We start from the raw sequence: 26,813 nt of genomic DNA on the forward strand, positions 1-26,813 counted from the left end.
TTGAGGGAAGAGTGTGTGTGTAGGAGAATGAGTATCCTTGAATTTATACAACAATTTGCATTTACTCAAAACTTGTTGCAGAGGCACAAACCTTTAAACAAAGTGAACTGGGGAATATGAGGAGGTATTAGGATGGATTGACTGAAAGATTAATCTGAACCGAACTTTAAGGAGAACTTCAATGGAGGCAAGGGAGGCGATTCTAGAGTATGTAGCTGAGGCAGCTGAAGACAGACCACCTATAATTATAAACATATGAACAAAAAGGAGTTGATCATTTGGCCCCTTCAACATTGTTCACCATTCAATAAGATCATGACTGATCTGATTACTTCACATTCCCGTGTGCCTCTGATAACCTTTCATCCCCTGATCTATTTACTTCTGCCTTAAAAATATTTAAACATTCCTCCCAAAAACACAAGTTTCCAAAGACACAATCTGAGAGAAAAAAATTCTCAGCTGTTTTAAATAGGTAAGCCTCCATTTTTAAGCAGTCACAAGAAACATCCTTTCCTGATCTACCCAGACTCAAGAGGATCTTATGTTTCAATCACCCCTTTTTTAAAAAAAATTCCAGCAAGTACAAGCCTAGACTGTTCAACCTTTCCCCATAAGGCAACGTGTCCATTCCACGTAGTAGACAGGTAAACCTCCTGCAAATTGCTTCCAACATATTTACATCACTCCTTAAAGCAGGTGACCAATACTGTATGTATGCTTCACGTGTTATGTTATCTCAACAGTGCCTTGTAGAACTGAATCATAACCAAACTTTTGTATTCAATTTTCCTTGAAATAAATAACATTACCAGCTTTAATTACTTGCTGTAGCTGCATTCTAGCTTTCTGCGATTCATGCTTGAGGACACCCAGATAATCTGTTCACACACTCACCACTTACACAATACAGGTAGGTCTTCTATAGCATGATGGTTGTGTGCTTGTTCAACTCCGCATTATAGTAAAACCGCACCTCAGAAACAGCATGTAAAGTGTTGGCGATGTAATCGCGTTACAGCCAACATACATTTGAAACATTCTCGCTTTAGAAACAGTGTCCTCATCAATAGCATTATAGTGAATTCACGTTAATGAAATGCATGTTATAACAGAGCGACCTGTATACTCTTTTTTATTTTTCCTGCCAAAACAGATAATTGAACATTTTCCGAAAACGTAACCTATCTATATCCCTTTGTAGCTTCCTTACATCCTCTTCACAAATTAATTTCCTACCTATTGTCATTGGCAAATTTGCAAACATACCTTCTGTAATATCTCTCCATGCGTGGAAAGAAAACAAGTGTTAGGGTAAAATGAGAAGTGGGGGCAGGTTATTGGGGTTGGGACAGTATCTTTAGAATACTGAAAAGGGAGGAGATGTGTTTTGTGATGATATCATGCTAGAGGGAGCAAAGACCAATTTGTTGACTACAGGGAGAATCGTTTTCGGTGGAAGGTGAAGACAAAGTGTTCATCAACCAATTCAGAGGTGGGGGATTCCTCTATTGAAGAAATAAAAGGCATATTAATGTGTAAGTAAGAAATGTTTCATTGTCTGAACAAAGGTGATAAAAATGGAAAATCTTGGAGAATGGAATAAAGTCCTTACAGGAGGTAGGGTGTGAGAATGTGCACTCAAATAATTAGCTAAATTAAAGCAGTTCAAGCAAGAAGAAACATTTCAGCCTGGCCTCATTTATCCTAGCATGCTGAATAAAATTATGGAAGTCTGGTGTGCCACCCCGACCTGCCAAATGTCAAAGGATTAGAAAAGGGCACATACTGCCCCCCTTATTCAAAATGGAATTGACTAGCGAGTCAAATTTCTATAGTGTACAGCCAAGGGAAAATATCATTAGCCTGCTGGACAAACTTTCCTCATTCCTGAAGAAGGGCTTATGCCCGAAACATCGATTCTCCTGTTCCCTGGATGCTGCCTGACCTGCTGCGCTTTTCCAGCAACACATTTTCAGCTCTGATCTCCAGCATCTGCAGACATCACGTTCTCCTCAAAAATATCATTAGGGTACTATAAACACACATGCAAACTATATGGAATTATAAAAGGATATCCAACACAACTTCAAAAAAAATTGTTTCACAAATCTGATCAAGTGCCTTCACTGATGATTCAAGGACAGTCAATAAATTTCACTGACTTGAATTTTCAAAAGGCTTTCAATAAGGTACCATCTGAGAGGAAATTAAGTTTGCACAATAGGGTTGAAATGACAAGATAGGTAACAAACGGACTGAAGAACGACACAACAAAACACAAATTGAAGGAGATAGTAGGGGATAGTAATAGAGTGATTACATGTAGGAGTCTCAGGTTTCAATATTAGGTGCCCTTTATTCACAACATTCATTCAAGAAGAGGGTTATAAATGCTGATGATTTTTTTTTAAAATTGCGAATGTGGATCTAAGTTTAGCAAATTACTTTACTAAGCTAAGTGCCCAGCTAAATACTTGAGAGTGCTTAGCACATTGGCTTAGTCCATTTTGATGGCTTCTCTGACTTTCACAAAGCCTATTGTATAATTTGTAAACATAAAAGATGTAATCTTTCAGAGAGTGGGGAGGTGTCTGGCTTAGTTGGCTGGATGGCTGGTTTGTGATGTACAGAGATCCCAATAGCATGGGTGCAATTCCTACACTGGCTGAGGTTACAAATAAGGTCCCACCTTACCCTCAGGTTAAACTCTCACTCTCTCTGAGAGCAGCTCTATGCTCCTTTAGAACTATAGCAACTTTACCTTTACTGTTCTAATAGCAGTGCAGTCAACAGGATTAAATAAATTAATAATGAAGGAATACAATTGTTTGGAAAGCATTTCCAAAAATTGATGTGTGGCTGGGCTGCCAGGACTTGTAGAACTGACAATGAAGTAACTTTCAGTGCAACAGATGCAATTTATTGATTTACTCATCACATTAAGAACATTTAGAAATAGTAATCCCACAGAACAGTGACAAAAGATTTCTTATTTTACAGAGTGTACAACCTTTACAGTCACATAAAACACGTGTTTTTTTTTAATCTAAGAGGCATTACTAAATTAACATTTTGAATTTTGGAAATAGAACATTTTGAATTCTCGAGCAACTGATTCTCATCTGGTGCAAAACAAAAATTGTCAACATTTGAAAAAACACAAAAGAACTACCACAACACAATGAATAAAGTTAAAAATTCACAAAGTGAACAACCATTTAATGTGTGAGCAGTAACCAGCTAAAAAAAACTATATCCATCATACCACTTCTTATACATTATATGCATAACAATGTCAAAACAAGATTTGTATCGATTAAATAGCCCTGAACCAACTTGCTTGATTCATAAAGTACTCCCATATTATAATATGCAAATTAAAAGTATTTGAAAAGGGATGCACAGAATCACACATGCCATATAAGAGAAAGCAGTCCAATTCTCAACGGTATGGCACAGATCCACATTGGTTACATTGAGCTACATTTGCTTTGGTAAAATACAAGTCTGTAGGAAGCTGTAGCAACTGTAAGGAGTGAATCAAAAGGAGTTCCATTGCATCCATTGAACCAGTCTTTTCATTAAGCTTTTTGGAAATTGGGCTGTACCTGCACTTGCCGGGCTATTTGTTAAAAATCACTATTGGGGTTTATTTTGAATTAAAAGTTAAAAATAGATTTTTAACATCTGTCCCATGAATCAGATATTTACCAGGATTAACGATGAAATGGAAACAATTTTAAAGGATCTAATTATGAGTTTCACAGAATAGCATAGAATACAATATTTTTCAACTGCATGTGAATTAAACTTGAGTCAAGTTGTCAAGAACACAGAACTCGCAGAATGGCTTCACAATTATGGCAAACCAGAATACTACTAGTCAGATTGTGTGAAGAAACCAAAACATTTGTACAACTGACTCCTCTTCCCAACTTTTGTACCTTTTAAAAACTTATAATACAAAGAATGAAAGGTAGGTTGAGAAACAACATTCAAGTTGAGACCAGGAGAAACAGTTCACGAGCTGTGCCAATTAATTATGTTACTAAATTTTGCGTAAAACATTTTCCTGTCTGTGCGTCACATTATAGCCTCTTTATGATGCCGCATTATATGCTGGTTCTTTTCTGATGGCCTACGGAAGCCTTTTTTGCAAAACTCGCAACGGTGAGGATAGTCCTTTGTATGAATAGATATTACATGACGCTTGAAGCCTGAAGCGTCTGTAGTACTATATTCACAATATTCACACTGGTAAACTTTCTTGCCACTATGTGTCTTCATATGCTTCTTAAGCTCACTTTGCTGCCGAAATTCTCTCTTACACCTTTTGCATTTAAAAGGAAGGTCCTTAGTATGGACTGAAAGAATATGGCGGCTAAGTATAAAAGGATCTGCAATTTTGAAATCACAGTGCCTGCACTGATGAAGCTTTTTACCCTTGTGAGTTGACATGTGTTTCTTCAGCTCTGATGGACGATGAAATCCCTTATCACATACTTCACATTTGTGTGGGAATTCCTTGGTGTGTACAGATATGATATGACGTTTAAGGTCACTAGAGTTGGAGCTTCTGTGGTCACAATGTGGGCATTGATGTGTCCTGTGTGCCTGAAATAAAGTGGCATGCTTCTGCAGATCTTTGTCATCCAAAAATGTTTGAGGACAGTGGTCACATTTGTATGGCAGCTCATTGCTGTGCTTAGTTTTCACATGGGTCTTCAGATTAGAAGCATCAGCGGACCTGTATTCACAGTACTGGCAGTGGTATGGTTTCTCTCCTGTGTGAGTTCGCATATGCTTCTTGAGTTCTGATGGATGACGGAATCCCTTTCCACACTCCACACAGATGTGTGGAAAATTCTTGCTGTGCACTGCCAATAGATGGCGATTGAGAAGACCCTGTTCAGCTGTCTCATAATCACAAAATTTACATTTATGCATTTTAGTTTCTTTCTCCCTACTGACCAGTTTGTGAGCAGTTACCACTCCTGCCTGAGCAAATCGTTTTCCATACTCATTATATTCATATGTTTTCTCTCCTTTGTTGATGAGCTTGTGACTTTCCAGGTGATTATGAAAACTTGCTTTTTTATTTGTTGTATAGTCACAGTCTGTACACTGATACTTCTTTTTAGTTGTCTGCTCAGGATGGTTCTTCATGTGCCTTTTTAGAAAACCTCTCGATTTAAACTTCTTTCCACAGATGTGACATGGGTATACTGTTATGGGCTGTCCATCAGGACCTATGATGACAGCTTTAAAAACAAGAAAAAAATTAATGAGCAAGCTTTCTTCACCTTCATGTAACAAAGTGAATACAATCTTTATATTATTGTTGCTTGAAAAATGAAAATAGACTAAACAACTGATAGGATTCTAGGATCTATAAATTTGAGGTAAAATAAATTGCTCTAAAGTGAACTAACCTACAAATGGGTTGGTTTTTGAATTCCCTGACCATATTGTGATCACATCTAATTTTGCTGCATGGAAGAGGAAGAAACCCTTTTGCATCCAAAAGAAGTTAAAAACAGCCATTACTGTACCTTAGACAAAGGCCATAAATCTGCTAAGTTTGTTGACAAAGATCCCATGGGAAACATTTACAGACACATAAGAAAATGCAAGAAATACCAATGAAAGTTTTTCCAGCTGGAGTAGTTAAATTGATAGCCTTCAAGGGGCATGCCTTGTATACTGTACAATAATGCGGAAAATGCTTTTTGGACAATGCCACAATATCAGACATCATGGATAACTAACTTTTGAAGACAACCTTCCTTAATTTTCTCCTTGTGAAAAGTAGTTGCACTTGGTGAGATACTCAATGTACGCACAGGATACAGATTACAAAGATGGATCTAAGTATACCCTCTCACAGAGAGATGCAATAAATGACCTATTAAGTTGAATTTACAGATGAATGATTGGCCCTGTTTACCTCCATCTATAGACTACATTCTTTCTTAAGGTTACGTACTTTATAGCTGGCATTCCTCTACATTTCTCACACTCGTCATTTACTGCAGACTCAACCTCAGTTAGGTGTTGCAATTAAGTCATATTGTTCTGGACTATTAAATGCACATTATTAAGTCTTACTTATCTATTTGTTTAATAAACCCTTTACTATTTTAAGAGTCAAGTCCAATGAGCAAGTACCGGTTTTTGATAATGTACAGTCTGCTTTGAAACATTAATTCTTATTGAAATCTGAGAAAAGAAACTGGACTGGAACATTTGCTTTTAATGGTACAGATAAAGCCCACTGATTCCCAATGAGCAACTACACTTACCTGTATGCCACTGTCTGCCATCACCCCTTCTCTTCTTCCTTGCTTTTTGCTTTAACACTCTGGTAGTGCTTGTGCTATCACTTATTTGTAGGAACTGACTTGAAGTGCCATTCTTGTTTTCTATCTTTGTCTCAAAATTGTTACCTTGGGGAAAACAATGCAACTTTGAAAGTAACGTAACTAATATCAATAAATTTTTCATAACAATGCATCTTATACATTCAAATATTTTTCAGAACAAACATATTAATACCAAAGATTTTTTTTCTTTCTGCAAATAGTAGCATTTCCTTCCAAAAAACAAATTTAACATTTTTTTTTAAAATCATTTTGTGGGAAGTGGACATCACTGGCCTAGCCAACATTTATTTCTCACTCCTAGTTGCCCTTGAGATGGTGGTGGTAAGCTGCCTTCTTGAACCACTCCAGTCCACCTGCTGTGGATTCACCCACTATGCCTTTAGGGAGGGAATTCCAGGATTTTAACCCAGCAATAATGAAGGAATGGTGATATGTTTCCAAGTCAGGATGGTGACTGACCTGGAGGGAAATTTGAGGGTGGTGCTGTTTCCATTTATCTGCTGCCCTTGTTCTTCTAGATGGAAGTGGCCATGCGTCTGGATGGGGCTGCCCGAGGATCCTTGGTGAATTGCTACAATGCATCTTGTAGACAGTACACACTGCTGCTACTGAGCATCGATGGTGGAGGGAGTGAATGCAGCGCCAATCAAGCAGGCTGCTTTGTCCTGGATAGACAAGTTTCTTGAGTGTTGTTGGAACTGCACTCATCCAGGCAAGTGGGAAATATTCCATCACACTCCTGACTTGCCTTGTAAATCGTGGACAGGCTTTGGGGAGTCAGAGGATGAGTTCCTCACCACAGTATTTCTGTTATTGTTGCCACTGTGTTTATGTGACAAATCCAGTTGAGTTTCTGGTCAATGGTATTGCCAAGGATGTTGATACTGGGAGATTCAGTGAGGGTAACACCACTGAATGTCAAGTGGCACTGATTTCATTGTCTCGTATTGGAAATGGTCATTGCCTGGCATTTGTGTGATGTGAGTGTTATTAATCTAAAGGATCAGCAAAGGTAGAGGTATTGCTGATGGAATTTTTCTAGTGGCTTACTTATACTCAGTCCAGGTCTCACTGCAGTCGCGATGCAGCGACAATAAAACTGTACAGGACTTTAATTGATTTACAAAGGTCTTTGTTGTTAAGACACTCATTGCCATAATCTGTAGAAGGTCGATTTGGCATAGCTAAACCAGTGTTGGATCTTCTTGACAATGGTGATCTTTTGAAAGAGGTGGTTGCCAAGATATAGAAGGTTCTCAACATTTTCTAGACTCTCTCTTCTAAATGGGAGGTGAAATAATTGGCTATCAGGTTCATGCAGCTTACACACACAGTCATTCTTCATGTGTGGGTGAATGGAGGACATAATGAAGCAAAAATAGAGAGTCAATTTTGAATCCATCAGTTATATTATTATCTATTCTATAATTATGTTTACACTTCTAAAAGTTCTGGTTTGTATGGTTCAATACAAAGACGCAATTAATCATATATCAAATAATGTTTTTAACCAATGGACAAAAAAAAAGTGACCTCAATTTTTTCTGAATACCTTTTCTCTTGGAACATATTCCTTCACTAGCTAAAGGTGCCGGACATCCTGTAACAACTTACTGACATAGCCGTTATTCAAACAACAGCCAGAGTGCCAGTAGGCTAAATAACTGTCCTCACGAAGCACCTACAAATTATGTACTCAGTAGGATCACCATGCTATTTGAAAACAGAAGCTAGAACTTTGAGCCTGCATTAAATTAGCAACTTTAGTGAAAAACTTGCTGCAAGGCTTCATACGTGGAATCAGATAGGAAAGTGGATGCTGACAATGGAAGAAGGAATTAGGAGCAACAGTCTGGTGAATTAAATCTGACTAAATGAGCATTATGACAGTTCTGACTGGAGAAATTCAAGACTGAGTGGCACACCGAGTTAGCCGAGGAGCTCCAGAGGGCAGGCTTAATGGTTCCAGAATCAGTGTGGTATAAAGAGAGAAAAACATTCCTCAAAAGCTAGTCAGAGTGAGCGAATACACAAATCATGAGGAGATTACAAACATAAGATTAATGCTAAAACAAGCATGGAGTTTAAATTTAATATGTTGCTTGATAGGAATTCAGTGTATGTCCTCAAGGATAGTAATGGTAAATTTGTGGTAGTTAGTTCAGAATGGGATATAAATGGCTATTTTTGCCATTATCTCACAAAATAGTTAAGGTCTTACAAGAAAGTAAAATCAAAATACTATGGATGCTGGAGATCTGCAGCAAAGACAGATAAGGCTGGAAAACTGTGGAGAAAGAAACAAGTAAATGTTATAAGTTCATGATGATTGTCCAAAGAACAGTGGTAGGTGGCATACGGGCAGGTAAGTGAATGAGATAGTAAAGTGGATCATGTGTTGGAGGCAGTGGTTGGGGTCGATACGAATATTTAATTGAGTCAGTTATATAGTTAGCCTGGAGTTAGTGCAGGTTTTGATATCTGTAACATTTCCAGGGTAATACTACAAGAGGTAAGTCAGAACCCTCTGAAGTCTTCAACTCTAAATTAGAGTTGGGGACTTTATCAGAGGGTGTCAAATGTAGGGCAATTTTCCCAATGGGAGTTTAAAAATGTTCTGGGCAAGTATCATGTAGTCAGTGCATGGGGATCCAACACACCTCCAACAGGTACACCCAGTTTCTGACTGACAAGAAGATGGAAGTTGTATAATTGACTTTGAAGTCTAGATCCTTATTATTATACACTGCATACAACTGTGGCCCCTCATCCTTATATTTTCCCCTGACTCTTGAAAGTAAAAACAAACTATTACCCTTGTAACAGTCTTCAAACACTTCAATGATTTTGGTCAAACAAGATTTTTCCTTTCTAACTACGCATTATTATATCTTTGGTCTCTAGCTATTTTTCCATTTTTTCCATTTTTTAAGGATTGTAATCTCAAGTAATCTACCATTTTCCATTTACAGATGAACCTTGATTATCTGAAGGACATGGGCAGGCAACGTTCCATTCAGTTAATCAAATTTCAGGTAATCGAATGTTGGATAACATAGTTTAGCCGAGCATCGGGATCTTGCAATCTTGCCGGATAATCCAATATTCGGAGAGTCGAGATTCCTCTATACTGTGTGGAATAGTCTTTCTGCTTTCTCTTCACTGCACGTGAAAAGAAATGCTAAGCCTCAGATTTCTTACCATATGCAGCAGCCCATGCGACAGGTACAAAGGCTTTGTTAATGCCAGAATCCTCTATCGGTGGTTCATGGACTGTTGTTGCCTCCTCATCTCCAACAATAACCTCCATGTAAACTTCATCAGCGATATCAGCACAATCTGCATAACACATGAATAATACTTTAGTGTAAAGTGATTCAACATTTTGCAGTTTTAAAAAGTTAATTGATGAAGCATCTTCCAGTCAACATCAACATTTTGTGCATTACCACTGGCTGCAGAGCTTTCTGACAATATTTGTGCTTTTTCAATAAGGGTTTCCAATCCAGGCTGAAGTATCAATGGGTCAGTGCAGCCAACCCTGAGAAAGACTACGGAGTGCCAAAAATGTCAGGACAAGAAAAGACATCACCCCACTTCACATGAAATTAAAATGTTTTCAACATGGAAGCTAATGGTCTCAAGTCTGAGACTAAGCATGTGAGCAAGTGAGGAAGCAATCAATCAAGTTATGGGAAGGGCTGAAGGAGTATATATTAGCAGCAGGAGAGTGTGTTGAGTCAGGGGGCGAGAGAGGTGATGAGGGGTTGGTGGAACACAAGAACAGCAGAAGACCCTATGGTTTGATAAGCCTGCTCAGCCTTTTACTGCAATTCTAGCTAGCCTTGAATTTTAATTTCACTTTCCTGCCAGCTTCCCCTATACTTTGATTCCCTAAGACACCAAAAATCTGTTTATCCCAGCAATTAAGATATTTAGATTTTAGATTTTGATGATATGGAGAGAAGACTTAGTCCAATATGTATTGTTCCTTTAAAATCTAGTACAATTAGTGCAATTTATGAAGAAGTTTTAAAATCAGCAGTTTAATTTATCAACAGAAAGTACATTGGTGAGCACTGGAAGTCAATTAAATAACTTCAGTCAGGTCTGTAAGGAGAACCCTACACATTTCAGTACTTAACACCAGTGTAGGAGTTCAAAACAAGATGCTGAAGTGCATAATTCATAGCAATTTTCAAACATTAGTTAAACACTTAAAAATGTATCACAAATATATTCTTTTCTGGGAGATAATGCAGTTACACAATTATCCCAATAAAGTTGAATAACATTGCCAAAAATTTCCTTTGAAAGATGCAAGTTATTTTGCCTATCATTGATGCCTCAATATTCAATCTTGTTTTGCTGCTCTTTCAAATTCAGTGTGCAGGTATAACCAATAATACTTCAATTGAAAAATATGCTATGATGCAAGTTTATTTTTTGAAAAGAAAAATAAAGGATCCACATACAAAAAAAACTCAGCATAAAGACTACAAAACACAATACCCCTCATTCAATACATATGGTTTCAGTGGATAACATAGTCCTGTATCACGATGGGGCAACACAAAGAGAGGGTCAAGTATAGCAATAAGAATATAAACACAAGAGTAGCTGAAGAATAACTAACTGAAATTGCATTTGTATGTCACACAAAACGTCAAAATTTTTCATAACATTCTGAAATGAGTTCCAGGCCTTTAAACTCATTTACAGTGTCTAAGCTAATGCCTGTGTTTTCTCAATGCCTTTCCTCATTGTTGCCTATCCATTAAAGTTAGCTGTCATGTTGCAGTTCTGACGAAGGGTCTCCATCAGAAATATCATTACATTTTCCATATACTAACACCAACACTGAATTTCCATTATTCAATTTATTTTACCTCCACTGAACATCTAGGCAGTGCCAAATAACCCAGTGTCATATTAAGTTACAGAAACCATTGCAAACTGCCAAAAAATGTTATGGATGTGTATAACTGGCTCACAAAATAGAATCTGGAAATTTCTTTCAAGTCCAAGCAGCTCTTATACTATACAGTTTTGAGAAGTGTTGATCAAAACATCTTTCACATTCAAAAATAATTACTTTCAATTTAATACAAGTTAATTGACACAGCAAGACAGTCATTTGGCTTGCATTTTAAAAGAACTATTTAAAATGTAAACATTTTTCAAACTTTATACAATCCCTCATCTTATTTTAATTTCTGTTTTGACGTATAGTCACACTTTGTTCATGAGGCCTTTCTTCTAATTCTAAAAAGAACACAGCAAGTCAGTAAGCACTATTGTCTCAGGTTGAACAAAGGACCTAGGATGTTAGATTTCCATAACTGCACATAGATTAGATTAGATTACTTAGAAAGAGCAAATATCACTTCTTTCTGAAAGATGGCTAAACTAAGTCCACAATTAGTTACTTATCTGAACTCTAGTCAGAGGGTTATTTACCAGGTAACATGGCTAAATTAATTATTTTTAAATAAACTATAGTTCGCTTTTGAATGAACACTCAAATAGAAACTGTACATAAAATTTCTTACTAATATCATCTTCCTGAGCTGGGTCTTTGACAGCCATATAAACCATCTTTTCCCGAGGCATTCTACCAACAGTTCCTTGTTCAAGTACTCCAGCTATGGTATGACCATTCTGATAATCACTCTCAGTAATAACTTCAGTTTCACCTTCAAATAAGAAAACAGATTTTAAAGAAAAACTCAAATCAACTTACATTATTATTCTGCTGTCGACAATGCACTAAGATGAAAAGCGATGAACCAAAAAGCCTGAAAGGCGTTATTAGGAAGTAGACTGTACAAATTAGTTCAGAATTTCAAATGTGAACAAATTTCCTCTAAGACAGCTTAAATTTCATTTCAGTAAATGCTAAGTTCACACTTCAAAAAAAAAACAGCATTCAGGAACAATGCCTTCTCTGAACTGCCTGCAGTTTCATAAATACGCATTCAAACAATTGATGGGAAAGAAGCTTCAATATGTACCAATGTAACATGACAGAGAAAAGCCAACTCATTGAAATGTAAGTTTTGTGTAAAATTTCCCAAGTTACAATCTTTCCAAGTCACTTTTACATACTTGGAGTCTTATTTTATTTATAAAGTTAGACATTAAAACCTTGAATGTAAAATAATTGAAATATATTTTTGTTGCCTCTCATCTCTTTTCCGTTCACATCTGTACATACAGAGGAACCTCGATTATCTGAATATCAATTATCCGAATATTGAATTATCCGAATGAGATCACAAGGTCCCAATAGAAACATTACATCAAAGTGGTGTTTCCAACACTGATCGCATCTTTTGTTTACAATGATTAAAAATGAATTCGGCTTACTGAAATGCTGCTGAGAACAGTCCGAGGCGTTGATAGGAGCCCATGCAGAGTCTCCAAATGACTGACTGCTCATCCTTTCTCCCTCTCCCCACATTTTCCCTGGAATTCTACACAGGCATTTACCCTGAACCCCTCCCCCACCCCCTCTCCAACATTGTCCTGTGCAGGGCAAAGGTGGAACTTGACAAAAAGTCGCAGTAAAAAGTTGTGTGTGTGTGTGTGTGTGTGTGCGCGTGCGCATGTTATTTGTAGACAGCACCCCCCGTCACCAAAGGCAGCAGCAGCAGTCTCACTGTTAGTATCCAATCAGGCAGCCAGGGGGGTGGGTGGCGCAGACGGGGGGCCGGTGGTGCGGACAGGAGGGGCGGTATGTGGGTGGGGGCGGACAGGGTGCAGGGTTGGGGGTGCGGATGGAGGCGGGGTTGGATGGGGTTAGGGTTGCGCATGGGGTGGAAGTGGGGGTGCATGGGGGGGGGCGGAGAGCAGGGTGGGGGCGCATGAGGCACGGGGTGGGGGCCAGTGTGCTGCTGCCTAGTCTCCTGAACGGGGAGAGGACTTAGCAAGTGCTCGTTTTGTCAATCCCATTGAACTGACGAGGATGGGAGCAATGCTGCAGGTCACTTACACAAAAGTGTGTGTCTGCTCAGAAACAAACCCCAAGACAGAGAGAGGGAGAACTGCAGGCAGAGCAAGGAAAAAAGAAACTTCAGAAAACTCTGAGCCCCAGGAGAGAGGCATTGAATCAATTAACTGAATAATCAATTATCTGGACGAAATAGTGCCCGCTCATCTCGTGCGGATCATCAAAGTTTCTCTATATTACGTGGAATTAAATATTCCAACATGCACTACCTGCAGGTCTCATTAAGAATTCTTGAATCCGATTGGTTGAAGAGAAACACTTTTGCTGGCCTTGTTCGCGGAGATTCCAGATTCCCCACACAGGATTCTGTTCTCCTTCAAATGGTAACTGCAAACCACAGTGTAAGTTCTCCGGGCAGGTGTAAGCATCATTCACTCACTGTTGAGTGCAAATAGTCTAGGTCTCAGTGTTATTGTTGATGTACCTGTTCGAATTATCTCTGGGCTGAAAACAGCTTTCCATGCTCAAAGTGATAGGGTGGGGTAAGAAAATTGATCTATGCTTTCTGAAACAGGTTGGTAAACATTTTAAATTGCATAATGCAAAGTCAACTAGCCATCAACCTATTTATTGCCAGCAAGGTGTTGTATGCCATGTTTATTTCCTGGTTGATACACCAAACAGTTTGTTCTAACATTTAAATCAGGTTCCCATAGTGCAACTATGACTTTAATGAAAATCTAACACTGGTCTACTCTGAACATTAGGCAGCCAAAGCAGGCAGGAACAGAAATGCTTCTCTGTTCTACTGTGACTGCCCAATCCGCTCCACTAACCACATTCTGAAACTAAAACTACAGCAATATTTTTCTCCCTCCTGAGTGATGGTCTGCACTGCCATTGTTCCCCAGTCATTGTGGATTGTTTTATACCTTGTAGTGCCCAGTGATTCTTTCCCCCTTTATTCTTTCCCAACTGTCAGAAGCCAAGACTAAGTTATGCCTGTCTCTCTTCATAGGGTAGGTGGAACATTTCTATTGCAGTCCTTTTCTAGCCCCCACCCATAACCCTTTCTCTGATATATCACTATTATCATTGGTGCTGCTTTACTCTATCATACTCCCTCCTCAGTATCCAAGACCCCAAACATACCTGCCAGGTGAAGCAACCCTTTACCTGCACTTCATGTAATTTAGTCCTTTTTTAAAATTTATTCATTTTGTGAGATGTGGGCATTGCTGGCTGGCCAGCATTTATTTCCCACCCCGAGTTGTCCTTGAGAAAGTAGTGAGCTGTCTTCTTGAACCACTGCAGTCCAGCTGATATGGGGTGACCCACAGTGCCATTAAAGACAGAATTCCAGGATTTTGATCCAGAAACAATGAAGGAACTGCGATTATTTTCCAAGTCAGGACGATGAGTGACTTGGAGGGGAACTTGAAGGTGCAGTTTCCATATATCTGCTGCCCTTGCCCTTCTAGATGGAAGTGGTCGCGGGTTTGGAAGGTGTTGTCTGAGGATCTTAGGTGAATTTCTGCAGTGCATTTTGTAGATAGTACACACTGCTGCTACGGAGTGTTGAACTAGAAGAAGAAAAAAATCCTACAGTGTGGAAACAGGCTCTTCAGCCCAACAAGTCCACACTGACCGTCTGAAGAATAACCCATCTTTCCCTATCCTATGTTTATCCTGACTGATGTACCTAACCTACACATTCCTGCACACTACAGGCAATTTAGCACGAACAATTCAACTAACCTGCACACATCTTTGGATTGTGGGAGGAAACCCACACAAACACGGGGAGAATGTACAAACTCCACATAGACAGTTCCCCCAAGTCTGGAATCGAACCGGGTCCTGGTGCTGTGAGGCAGCAACACTAACCACTGAGCCACCGTGCTGCCCTGACATTGGTGGTTGAGGGAGTGGATGCAGTGCCAAACAAGTGAGCTGCTTTGCCCTGGATGATGTCAAGCTTTTCGAATGTCATTGGGGCTATACTTATCCAGGCAAGTGGGAAGTATTCCATCACACTCCTGACTTGTGCCTTGTAAATCGTGCACAGGCTCTGGGAAGTCAGGAGGTGAGAGTTACTTGCCACAGTATTCCTAGTCTCAGACCTGCTCTTGTAGCCACTGCGTCTATGTGATGTGTCCAGTTGAGTTTTTGATCAATGATAACTAACAGGATGTTGATCGTGGTGGTGACACCACTGAATGTCAAAGGGCAGTGATTAGATTATCTCTTGTTGGTGATGGTCATAGCCTGGCATTTGTGTGGCACAAATGTTACTTGCCACTGGCCAGCCCAAGTCTTAATATTGTCCAGACGTTTTTGCATTTGGATACGGACTGCCTCAGTGTCGGAGGACTTGCAACGGTGCTGAACATTGTGCAATCATTGGTGAACAACCTAATACTGGCATTATGATGGAGGGAAGGTCATTGATGAAGCAGCTGAAGATGGTTGGGCCGACGACATTACCCTGAGGAGCTCAACGACTGACCTCTAACAACCACAACCATCTTCCTTTGTGCCAGGTATGACTCTAATCACTGGAGAATTTTCCCCCGATACCCATTCATTCCAGTTTTGCTAGGGCTCCGTGATGCCACATTTGGTCGAATGCAGCCTTGATGTCACTCTCACTTCACCTCTGGAATTCAGTTCTTTTGTCCAGGTTTGAACCAAGGCTGTACTGAGGTCTGGCAGAACCCAAACTGGGTGTCACCGAGCAGGTTATTGCTGAGTAGATGCTGCTTGATAGCACTGTTGATGACACCTTCCATCGGTTTACTGGTGATCGAGAGTAGACAGATGGGTTGGTAATTGGCCGGATTGGATTTGTCCTGCTTTTCATGCACAGGTCAAACTTTGGCAATTTTCCACATTGTCAGATAGATACCAGTGTGGTAACTGTACTGGAAGAGCTTGGACAAGCGAGCGGCAAATTCTGGAACACAAGTCTTCAATATTATTGCCGGAATGTGGTCAGGACCCTATCCTTTGCAGGATCCAGTGCTTCCAACTGTTTCTGGATATCATGTGGAGTGAATCGAATTGGTTGAAGATTGGTATCTGTAATGCTGGGGTCTACTGAAGGTGGCCGAGGTGGATCATCCACTCGGATCCAGTCTACTGCATTCACTGCTCACATCTGGTCTCTACTACATTGGGAAAATGAAGTATAGATGGGGTCAATGCTTCAGAAAACACCCTTGCCTGCCACTTTAATACACCATCTGGTTTCCTAGCCGACATCTTTGTCTCAGGTTTGCTGCAGGGTTCCAGTGAAGCTGAGCACAAGCTGGAAGAACACCACCTCATTTTCCACATGGGGATCCTGCAACTCTCTGAACTCAATATCGATAATTTTTGGGCTTGAACTTTCCCCATGTCCTAGCCCCCAATGCCACACATCACACATCGCGGTTAACAATAGGTAGTATCTAATGGCAAAAGTGAGGACTGCAGATGCTGGAAACCAGAGTTTATATCAGAGTGGTGCTGGAAAAACACAGTAGGTCAGGCAGCATCCGAGGAGCAGGAACATCAACGTTTCGGGCAAAAGCCCTTCTCCATTAAGAACTATTCACCCTTTTATCCAATTCATTATTTACTCCTTTGTTTGTCCAATTGTTGTTCACTCTCTTTGGGCTCTATCCCCACCTATTGTTTATTCCTTTCACCGTATCTTTTGCATATAAGCTGACATTTTCCGAGCTACCATCAGTTCTGTGGAAGGTCACCAGACCCAAAATGTTAAGTCTGATTTCTCTTCATAGATGCTGCAAGACTTACTGAGCTTTTCCAGCAATTTCTGTTTTTGTTTCTGATTTACAGCATCTGCAGTTCTTTCAGTTATCATTTAGGTACTTGTAATAGAATTGCAGGCCTGAACTTTCAATCAGCCTTCCCATTCACCACAGTATGGAATAGCATCCAGAGATGTCATATGATAGAGACTGGTCAGTGCCGTGGAAAATAAATGCATTCTGGATTTCAGTTCTGATGTCCATTAAAATTAGGGAAGAATCCAGACATAAGTATGAATGTTTCTAATAAAGAAACAGTGGAGCTTATTTTTTCACACCATTCTGGCTAAAATAGTTATAAAAATTTGGCTAATTATTGTTAGCTCATATGCCTAATAGCCTTTTAATGCATTAGGTCAAGTTTTCACACTGCTTTTGTTTCACCTTTGGTTCATTGTAAAATTAGTAGAGGAAATAGTTTGTGTACCTTCATTAAAAAAAATTGAATTGCATACACTATTAAACCTTAATATTTACCTATTTCTACATCATCTTCTGGTTCAGCTTTAAAAATATACACTTTGATGACCTCAGCTCCAAACCCATCTTCTTTGGAAGAATCATCTTGCTCAATATCAGTGCTTATTTTTATTGGTGCATCTCCCATCTGGTCCAGCTTCTCTCCAACATCACCTACTGCATAAAACAGTTATAGGAACAGTTATAACACATCAGAAATCTTTTACAAGCTGTTGGATAAACTGGCATTGAGTTTAAATTATACCTCCATTATGGAATCATGACAAATCATATGCTAAAACTTATTCACAAATTATTAACCAAGAGCTACAAAAACCAAGCAGATGTGAAATTAGGGGTTCTGTACTAGCAACTGACAGAGAATGAACACCACCAACATCAACTGAGCTGACTTTCTGAACCAAGCTACATATATGGGAACTCATTTTATCAGTGAAACATTTGTGAATTTTGCCATTCAAACCCTGTATGTTGGTTCAATAATCTAATAATGCTAGGCTTAGCAACTGTTTCAATACTATGAACATTAATTGCACATAAATATTAAAATAGATCAATTGAAATAGGTGAAACCAAGAAAATATTAATGAAAATTTTAAAAAAGTTTTAAAAATGTTTTCTTCAAATTAATAATAAGTTGCCATCTAAATAACACTTTTCAAAGTATAATATTATTGTCACCTAAGACCACATGCTTTAAACTGTGAAAAAAATTATTTTTGCTTATGACAACGATGGACTCTGGATTTGAACAAAAATCACTATAGAGGGATATATCCGCAGCATGTAGGTGAAAACTAGAGTTTAATAAGTAACAATATCCAATTTAGGCTCCATTACAATATTTCTTTAGACTGCTGAAGATTTAATAACAATCTGAGTTGTTAACAGCTAATTTATTTTAAACAAAGTGATTTAGTTGATTTACAGCTGCCTGCAGTCACCCCATTACATTTTGTATGTAACAGCAAAACTAATAAATCCAAATTTTGAAAAGATATTCTGCATAAAAATCCCTTGAAAAGGTTATTCTATTCAAAATATTATTTTCTACTTTCAGTTCTGTTGACTGACTTGTAAATGTTAAATCAGTGATTATGTGCAAACATGTACATTTTACCATTGTTAAAGACATGCCTACAAATAAGTACAAAGATTATATGATTTGTACAATCAAAATCAAAGTAGCTTATAATGAAATAAAACTATCACCATCAAAAACAATAAGTGCAGTATCAGTAGTTGGGTGGGGGGAAACGAGTATCTGCAGCCATGATTCCAACATGTAATTTCCCAATCTCAGTCATGCCATCAGGGTTGATGCCTACAGGAAGTTAAACAGAGGCCACCGCAAGCTGCTATCACTCGCATCCTGGTAGCCAGATCAAGCCAGCATTGGCAGAAGCCTGGGAGCAAGCCACCTACATGTTTCCTGGATGTGGAATGGAGTATAAAGATCTAAAGGAAGAATATTAAATGTCTAAAAGGAGTACTAAAAAGAAAAATCCAAGGAACACTTTTTGCTAATACATCATCACACATTTGCAGTTAACATCACATCACATCACATTCTGTCCATCAAGAAAAGAAATTCTCTGTCTACCCTTGTTGATCCTTCTCAATTTTATTCTGGTATCCTTGTGTCACATGCTCACTGTCCAAAGTGAATAGCTTGCTTACTTCCAATTCATCCATAATTATCATTATTTCAAAAGGCACCTTCAACAAAGTTCAATTATTCAAACTATATTTCAGGACTTTGTCCCCAAGGCATAGTAATAATCTTGGTCATTGGCTCAATTGACATTTTGAATATAATGTTTGGGTTAAGGCAGCCAAAACATAACTTCAGTTAGTTAAATTAGTCAAATGGTCCTGAATAGATCTCATTACTTTTCAGACTAACATGCTCTGATTTGCAGCCAATGTCATTTGAATGAAGACCAGCGTCTGGTTTGTGGTTGTGAATAACTGCCTCACACTAACCAATTTAGTACTTAATTTGATTAATAATCATGTGAATCATTTTAGGGTGGTCTTCGACAGAAACTTTTTCATATTATGCACAATGACTGCTACCTGTGCCATGATGCAGTATTACATTTATTCACATTAACATGCAAGTGCCTTATATCAGCTCATATTTAAGTCTCTCTAAAGATAATACTTATCTTATTTCTAATCAAGGTGCTGCTAAAAAATGTCATGCAATTCACACCTTGTCCTAATATTGTAAATAGTAAGGGTTCTGGTCACATTTTCCCTTGAGTTCTTTTCATTGTTTGGATTTTGCAGTAGGAGTAATGGGAAGACCAACTGAGGCCATATAGCACAATGGTCGTGACCCTACCTCTCCAGGTTCAACAAAAGCTCCAAGTTCATATGCCCACCTGAGCCTGTTAGCCACACAAAATACATTCATGAAGCAGTCGAATGGGCTGATAATCAACCAGTGATTCCTTCCACTACTTTGGGCCATTGTTCCCCAAAAGGATAATAAGTGGGTGCATTATGATATAGTAAAAGAAATCAAGCAGGCACTTTTCATTGGCTTGGATTTTGTGGTAGGAATAACAATGAGACTACGAACCCTTACTATTGTTGAGTGAAATTGGACAGCAACTTTCAGTGTCCAGACTTGCAGTTGTTGTCCAATTTATCATGCTTCACCATAAGCTTTGCTACAGATGTGCCAGAGTTATGGCTTGTCCATTTAAGTATAAATTAATTTGAACATTTTAAGTCTTCATTAATAACAAACAATTTCACTACCACTGGAAACAAAAATCTGGAGTCTTATTCCTTCAAATTTGAATTATTGTTTGAGATTTAAAGATGTTTGCTTCTTAATTCTTATCTTTCTTTCAATCAATCTTTAATTCTCTATTTGACTTTTTTTGTTTAAACATTAAATTATCTAAACTTACACTTTCTGGTTTTGACTGTGCATGCCTTGATTTGCATCTTTCAATCTGCTGGAGTGAAGAGACATGCTGTTGCTTGCTCTGTTCACAAGTCCCAGATCCTTTGCAGAAGGGGGCCGTGCTGTTTCAGACTCCAGGTGACTGTAAATTGCCATGCAAAATCCCACAAAATTCCTATGGGTATCTAAAAGCACAATGAATGGCAAACACCATTCTTTAGTGCTAAGCAAAATACATTCAATCTGCCTCATGTGTGTCCAGGCTGGTTTTCAAAACACTGAGACAACTCTATCTTTACTAGCCTACTATATCTTGCTTAAAACTTAAATCAGGAATAATATCAAACATCTGAAAATTCAAGTGAATTCCTTCTACCTGGATTACCCTGCTAAACTAACTTAGCTTCGTGTATCGATAATTTCTGCATATTTGTATGCCCCGGTCTATCACTTCTAAACCTACTTGGTTACTCCCTCTAACCTCGGAATGTACTTTAAAACATTCATTGGTATGAATAAAATGCCCAAAAGTTTATTTTCTATTATGGATGTGTGAAGTGATCCACTAGATTAATGTCTTCATCTTTGTTAACATCAGAATTACGTTTGCCATCAATCCAAAGCTCAACTACTTCTCCAATGTTTAAAGAGTACCAAAAATATCAAATACAGCATCATAACTTCTTGTTTTAATTTTTTAAGGATTCTATGGTGCAATCAATATCCCATGAAAGAGCTTCACTATCCTCTGCATACACTACAGTTTTTGTTATTCTCTCCTGGGATGTGGGTGTCACTGGCATGCCAGCCATTAATGTCCCATTGCTAATTGCCCTTGAGAATTTGGTATCGAGCTGCCTTGTTGAACTGCTGCAATCCATGTGCATCATTTCTAACGATAGAGATTTGTCTAGCTCTCCTCTCAGAGTTGACACAAACAATTCATTGAGTGTGCCACAAACTGCAAAATCTGTAAATACGATATCATTCAACAGCTCTGCTTGTGCCTTAACTTTCTATTTACTACCTAGATCTTCGGTCACCAGTATTCCAATCCTTTCTATTGCTCTTAAAGTGTATAACTTCCCCATTTGCAATATCCTCGAAAATATTATTTTGCATTGTTACTCAAGCATTATTTCCAAATTAATATTTTGTAAAGTTTTCTCCTAATTGCCAATGTCCTGTTTTACTTGTTATTGCTTATGTTCTTAGCATAAGAAAAAATGTTTAGGTCCCAATTTCCCCATGTACATGAATCCAACAGGAAGAGAAATATATTACCACTAAACAGGAACTACAGTTAAAAAAAAAATCCTACTATAAATTTGTGGGAAGAAAACACATCTCAAGTAGTTGTCATTTTGTAATCGCATTCCAGAATTTAAGGTGTCTATTCAAAGTACTGTCATAAAAGGGATTTTTTTTTTAAACACTAATTTTTCTTTCGTCATCCATGTGATGTGGGTGTCACTGGCAAGGTCAGAGTTTGTAGCTATCCCTAAATGCAGCTGAGAAGGTACTAGTGAGCTACCTTTAGTGATGCATCTATACCAAAGGTGCTGAGACAGGAATTGTTCCAGATTCTGGTGAGGGAATGCATGTGGGCAACTTGCAGGTGGTGGTGCTCCTATGTGTCTGCAGCCCTTTGTCTTCTTGATGGCAGGAGTCACAGGTTTTGATTGTGTTTTTCACAATGTCTTGACATTTTTACATGAACGGAAATGGGCTTCTACATCTTTTATGAAATGTCAATATCATAAACCTTTAAAATGAAACAGAATTAGCTTCAAAAACCTGCTTGTAATACTCAGAAGCTCTGGCAGCATCTGGAGAGAGAGAAAATCAGGATTAACCTTTCAGCAGACCTGAAATATTAGCCCTGTTTCTCTCCAAAGATGCTGTTAAAACTGCTGAGCATTTCCAGCATAAATTTATTTTCCATTTTCAGCATTATCATGCTGATAATGCTGAACGAGTTCCCTTGCTCAACTCATTCCAGAATTTTATGCTCACAGCAAGTGTGCATTCTTGGAAATGAGTACGATTGCATTTTATATTTAGTAATTTCAAACATGTGTAGATCAGAGATAGCAGAGGATAAGATTAGTTCAACATGGAGATTTTCCAATTCTGCCACAAAATGAGCTGGATTCTCAACCTCATAAAGTATTTCTATCATACCACTAGCAGAATTTCAATTATTTCACTCTACTTTTGCACCTTCTCTGAATGGATGTCCTTTATGAATATGTAAAAATGAGAGACAAGGGCAAACTGGTTAGGTCACAGCCCTTGCTCCATTCAGTCACGTGAGCAGTATTGCATTTCTCTTTTGTGTTCTGGGAGATCTGCTTCGTCCAGATCCATCCAGCTTGCTTAAATGCCATCTTTAAACTTGCAATCTTTGTATGATCTGGTCTTGTATTATTTTAAATATTTTAATCAAATTTCCACAAAGTTTACTGAGTAAAATGGCTCCACTTACCGTAAAGTGATAATTGAAGCTTTAAGCTATCAAGAATCTTTAGCATGTCATGGACAATAACAGTCATGAACAAGTTGAATGAGTGGTCAAATGCATGGCAGATGAAATATAATATGGATAAATCTGAATATATCCAGTCTGATAGCAATTGTGAGAGTTGACTATCTGAATGTCAATAGATTAGAAAAGGGGAAGGTGCAATGAAACCTGGGTGTCTTCATACATCAATCATTGAAAGTAAGCATTCAGGTGCAGCAGGCAGGGAAGATTGCAAATGGTATATTGGCCTGCATAATGACAACTTTTAAGCACAGCAACGGTGTTGTCTTACTACAATTGTACAAGGCCTTATTGAGACCATACCTGGAGTATTGTGTGCAGTTTGGTCTCCTTATTTGAAGAAAGATGTTCTGGCTGTGGAAGGAGTGCAAAGAAGATTAACCAGACTCATTCCTGGGATGGTTATATGAGGACTGATAATATGAGGAAGACTGGATTGATTAGGACTATCTTCACTGGAGTTTAGAAGAATGACAGTTGATCTCAGAAACTTTAATGCGACTAGATGCGTCTGATTATCATGGAACCCAGAACCAGGGGTCACAATCTAATGATATGGGGTAGCCCTTTTAGGAGTCAGATGAGGAGAAATTTCTTCCTGAGGGAGTGGTAAGCCTGTGGAAAGTGGCTGAGGCCACAACAAACATTTTCAAGAAATTAGATATAGCTCTTATTGCCAAAGGGATAAAATAGTATGGGGAGAAAGCTGCAACAATGGTACTAATTTCGTCGGTCAGCCCTGATCATATTGAATGGCGGACGAGGCTTGAAGGGCCAAATGGCCTACTGCTATTCCTACTTTCTATTATCCTAACACTTTGGTCTCTTTCCCACTCGACAAAATTTAATCCAGAACCTTGTAAAGTACATACTTACTTGAAGTTAACCCAGAACCATGCATCTAATGTTATCTGCATTAAAATTACCATTGCCAGATAGTGACCTATTTTTCCATTGCATTTGGAGTAACTAAAAGCTCTTTTGCTCATCCCTGGTTTTAATATCCAGTAGACAGTTTTGTGTCATCTTCAAACTTACAGGCAATTCTCCCAATGTCTACATCCATATTACTAATATATGGAAAGGACAACACATGAACCACCTAAAAGGATGAATCACAAAACGTAACATCCAAGTTCAGTACATAATAGGGAATGCAAATGGAATATTGGCCTTTATTTAATTGGGAACGGAATATAAAATTACTGAGGTTTGACAATACAAGGCACTTGTCAGACCACAACTTGAATAGTATGAACAGTTTTGGGCCCTTTACCTAAGGAAGGGTATACTGGAAATCCAAAGTATGTTTCACTAGGCTGATGTCAGGTGTGAAGAGGCTGTCTTCTGAGAGATGGTTGAGTAGGTTTGGCCTGTACTCAATGAAATTTGCAAGATTGAGAGCTGACCTTATTGAAATATACAAGATTCTTAGGGACTTGATAGAATACATGCAGAAATGTTTCCCTTTCTGGGAGAGATTCCGACCAGAGGGCTTCAAATCAGAATGAGGGTCAAACATTAAATACAGAAATGAGGAGCAATGTCTTCTCTCAGGCGATACTGAATCTGTGGAATGCTTTACTGCAAATGTAGAGGCTTGGTCATTAAGTATATTCAAAGCTGAGACAGTCAGATTTTTAATCAGCAAGGGGATCAAGGGTGATTGGGAAAAAGCAGCAAAATGGAGTTGAGGATTATCAGAACAGTCATTATCATTTTGAATGGCAGAGTGGACTTGGTGGACTTGATGGTCTGAATGGTCAGAATGGCCTCCTTCTGCTGTTATGTCTTCTGGTGCAACCAATTCCTTAGTTAGTCTGCATGTTAATTCCGAAGAGTTCAATTTTTACAAATCAATTTAGCATACAGAATCTTGTCAAATGGTTTCTGAAATTCAAATATACTAGGTCAACTGGGCTATTTTCAAACATCAACCACCTTGAAAAATATTCAATGATCCTGGTGTAACATGAATATTTTGCTCAATACAAACAGTTCCATATTAGACTCCCAAAGAAATTGACTGATACAGTTCAAATTAGATCAGTTGATTTGTATAGTAACCAGAGGCTGAATAAGTTAACATAATCAAGCTGAATTGTATTCAAGTCAAATCCCTTAAAGCAAAAAGGTCAATTTTGTACACCTCCACATATCATTATGTTGTGCCTCTTATTATACAGTTCTCAACAAAATATAAATTAAATTCTGTAGCATAACAACAAAAAACACTTTTCTGTTAAAAAATTATGATTAAATATCCTAGGAGAGAAAAGTGAAATCACGGCCTGACTAGAGAGTTCATTGATTGTTGCAAACCTGATTATTAATCCTATATAAAATCAAAAGTTAAAAAAAAATCTGGGTGGTACAGTAGATTAGCAATTATGCTTTCACGTTTAAAAGGTTGCATTCAATTCTCCTGCTCTGACATTAAGCATGAAGGTTGCCCCTCACTACTGGGCTTACTAAGCCTGAAGTTCCTTAGTGATATGGTCACGGCCAGGAGGGAAAATAAAAGAAATATTGCACAGACTTTTTTTTGGGATGAATGTGTATTGTTTGGTCAAAAAATATGAGACTTACAGATCCTTATGTACATTTTAAATAATTTTTTCCTCCAAACTTGGCTCAGTAAAGTTATTTTTAAATGAGGTTCATTCAGTAACTGGAATACAATGATTTCATCAGCTAGAGGTTTTATTCAATAGTTGTCCTGAAACTATATACTTGCTCATTTAAGACTAAATTTGTTTAAAATAAATTAGACAAGTTATGAAGTCTTCGTGAAATTCAGTACACAAGGTTCATTATTTGTGTCCTTATTGTTCTGCAAGTTTTACATAATGACAGAGACAAATAAGCATGTGCTAACATTCTACAATTCATTAGAGGAGCAATTAAGCTCAAAAATATAAAAAAGGCAGGATGAAAGAAATGCACCAAAACAATAAGACACAAGGAGAGAAGAAAGCAGTGACATAAATAAAAGAAAAGCATATTGGTATTCTCAAGCACTTACAAGATTGAACACAATGTGCCTTAATCTAAACTTTCAAAGGAGTCCTCAGTTTTTGGAAGCAATAACAAACTTTGTGGATAGGGCGATCACATAGATTTCAACAACCAGACTAATTTTTCATGTAGTGCAAAATTGTAAAAGGATAGGTGAGCTGTTTCTCAAGTGAATTTTAAAAAATGACTGAAATAGACACGGTGGAATATTTGTCATCTATGGAATTAGATCAGCAAGGAAGCAAGTAATTAATGGGATGTCCTATAGATCAGTACTGAAGTCACTGCTTTTTTTGTATCTAATTGACTTGGTAGTAAAGAATGAAAACATAAGTCCAAACTTGCTCAATAACAACCTAAAAGTGACCAACAGTCCACAAGCTGGTTAAGTGCATAAGGTCCTAGATTGAGAAACTGGGCTTTAGAATGCATAAAGTCAAAACCTATATTTTGAGAAATTATGAAGTGGCAATACAAGTTATACAACATTATTCTAAAAGTCACCACGCAGAAGAGGGCTTAGAACATGAATTCAACAGGTGAGACACAAAGACAGAAATAGGATTTTGGGCTGTGTGGCCAAAAGAACACAGCACAAAACACCATCAATGATTCCAAGTTTGAAGTGTACTGGCGCAGCCATATCTTTCACCATAAATGCTGTATACACTGAGCAATATAATTAAAT

General features: G+C 38.2%; 1 protein-coding gene across 2 annotated transcripts in view; it reads right to left on the minus strand.

Annotated features, from left to right (window-relative positions):
• Window positions 1–2,897: 2,897 nt before the first annotated feature.
• The window catches only part of znf711 (zinc finger protein 711), a 58,612-nt gene continuing 34,696 nt past the window's right edge, over window positions 2,898–26,813 (minus strand). For both annotated transcript variants that reach the window (XM_043704526.1, XM_043704527.1), the window contains 5 exons: window positions 17,634–17,792; window positions 11,939–12,082; window positions 9,588–9,725; window positions 6,306–6,449; window positions 2,898–5,264 (listed from right to left, as the gene is read on the minus strand). In XM_043704526.1, coding sequence (XP_043560461.1) covers window positions 4,087–5,264; window positions 6,306–6,449; window positions 9,588–9,725; window positions 11,939–12,082; window positions 17,634–17,792 — 1,763 coding nt within the window. In that variant the 3' untranslated portion in view covers window positions 2,898–4,086. The remainder of the gene's footprint in view (window positions 5,265–6,305; window positions 6,450–9,587; window positions 9,726–11,938; window positions 12,083–17,633; window positions 17,793–26,813) is intronic.

Source organism: Chiloscyllium plagiosum, chromosome 15 (genome assembly GCF_004010195.1).
Source record: "Chiloscyllium plagiosum isolate BGI_BamShark_2017 chromosome 15, ASM401019v2, whole genome shotgun sequence".
Taxonomy (NCBI): domain Eukaryota; kingdom Metazoa; phylum Chordata; class Chondrichthyes; order Orectolobiformes; family Hemiscylliidae; genus Chiloscyllium; species Chiloscyllium plagiosum.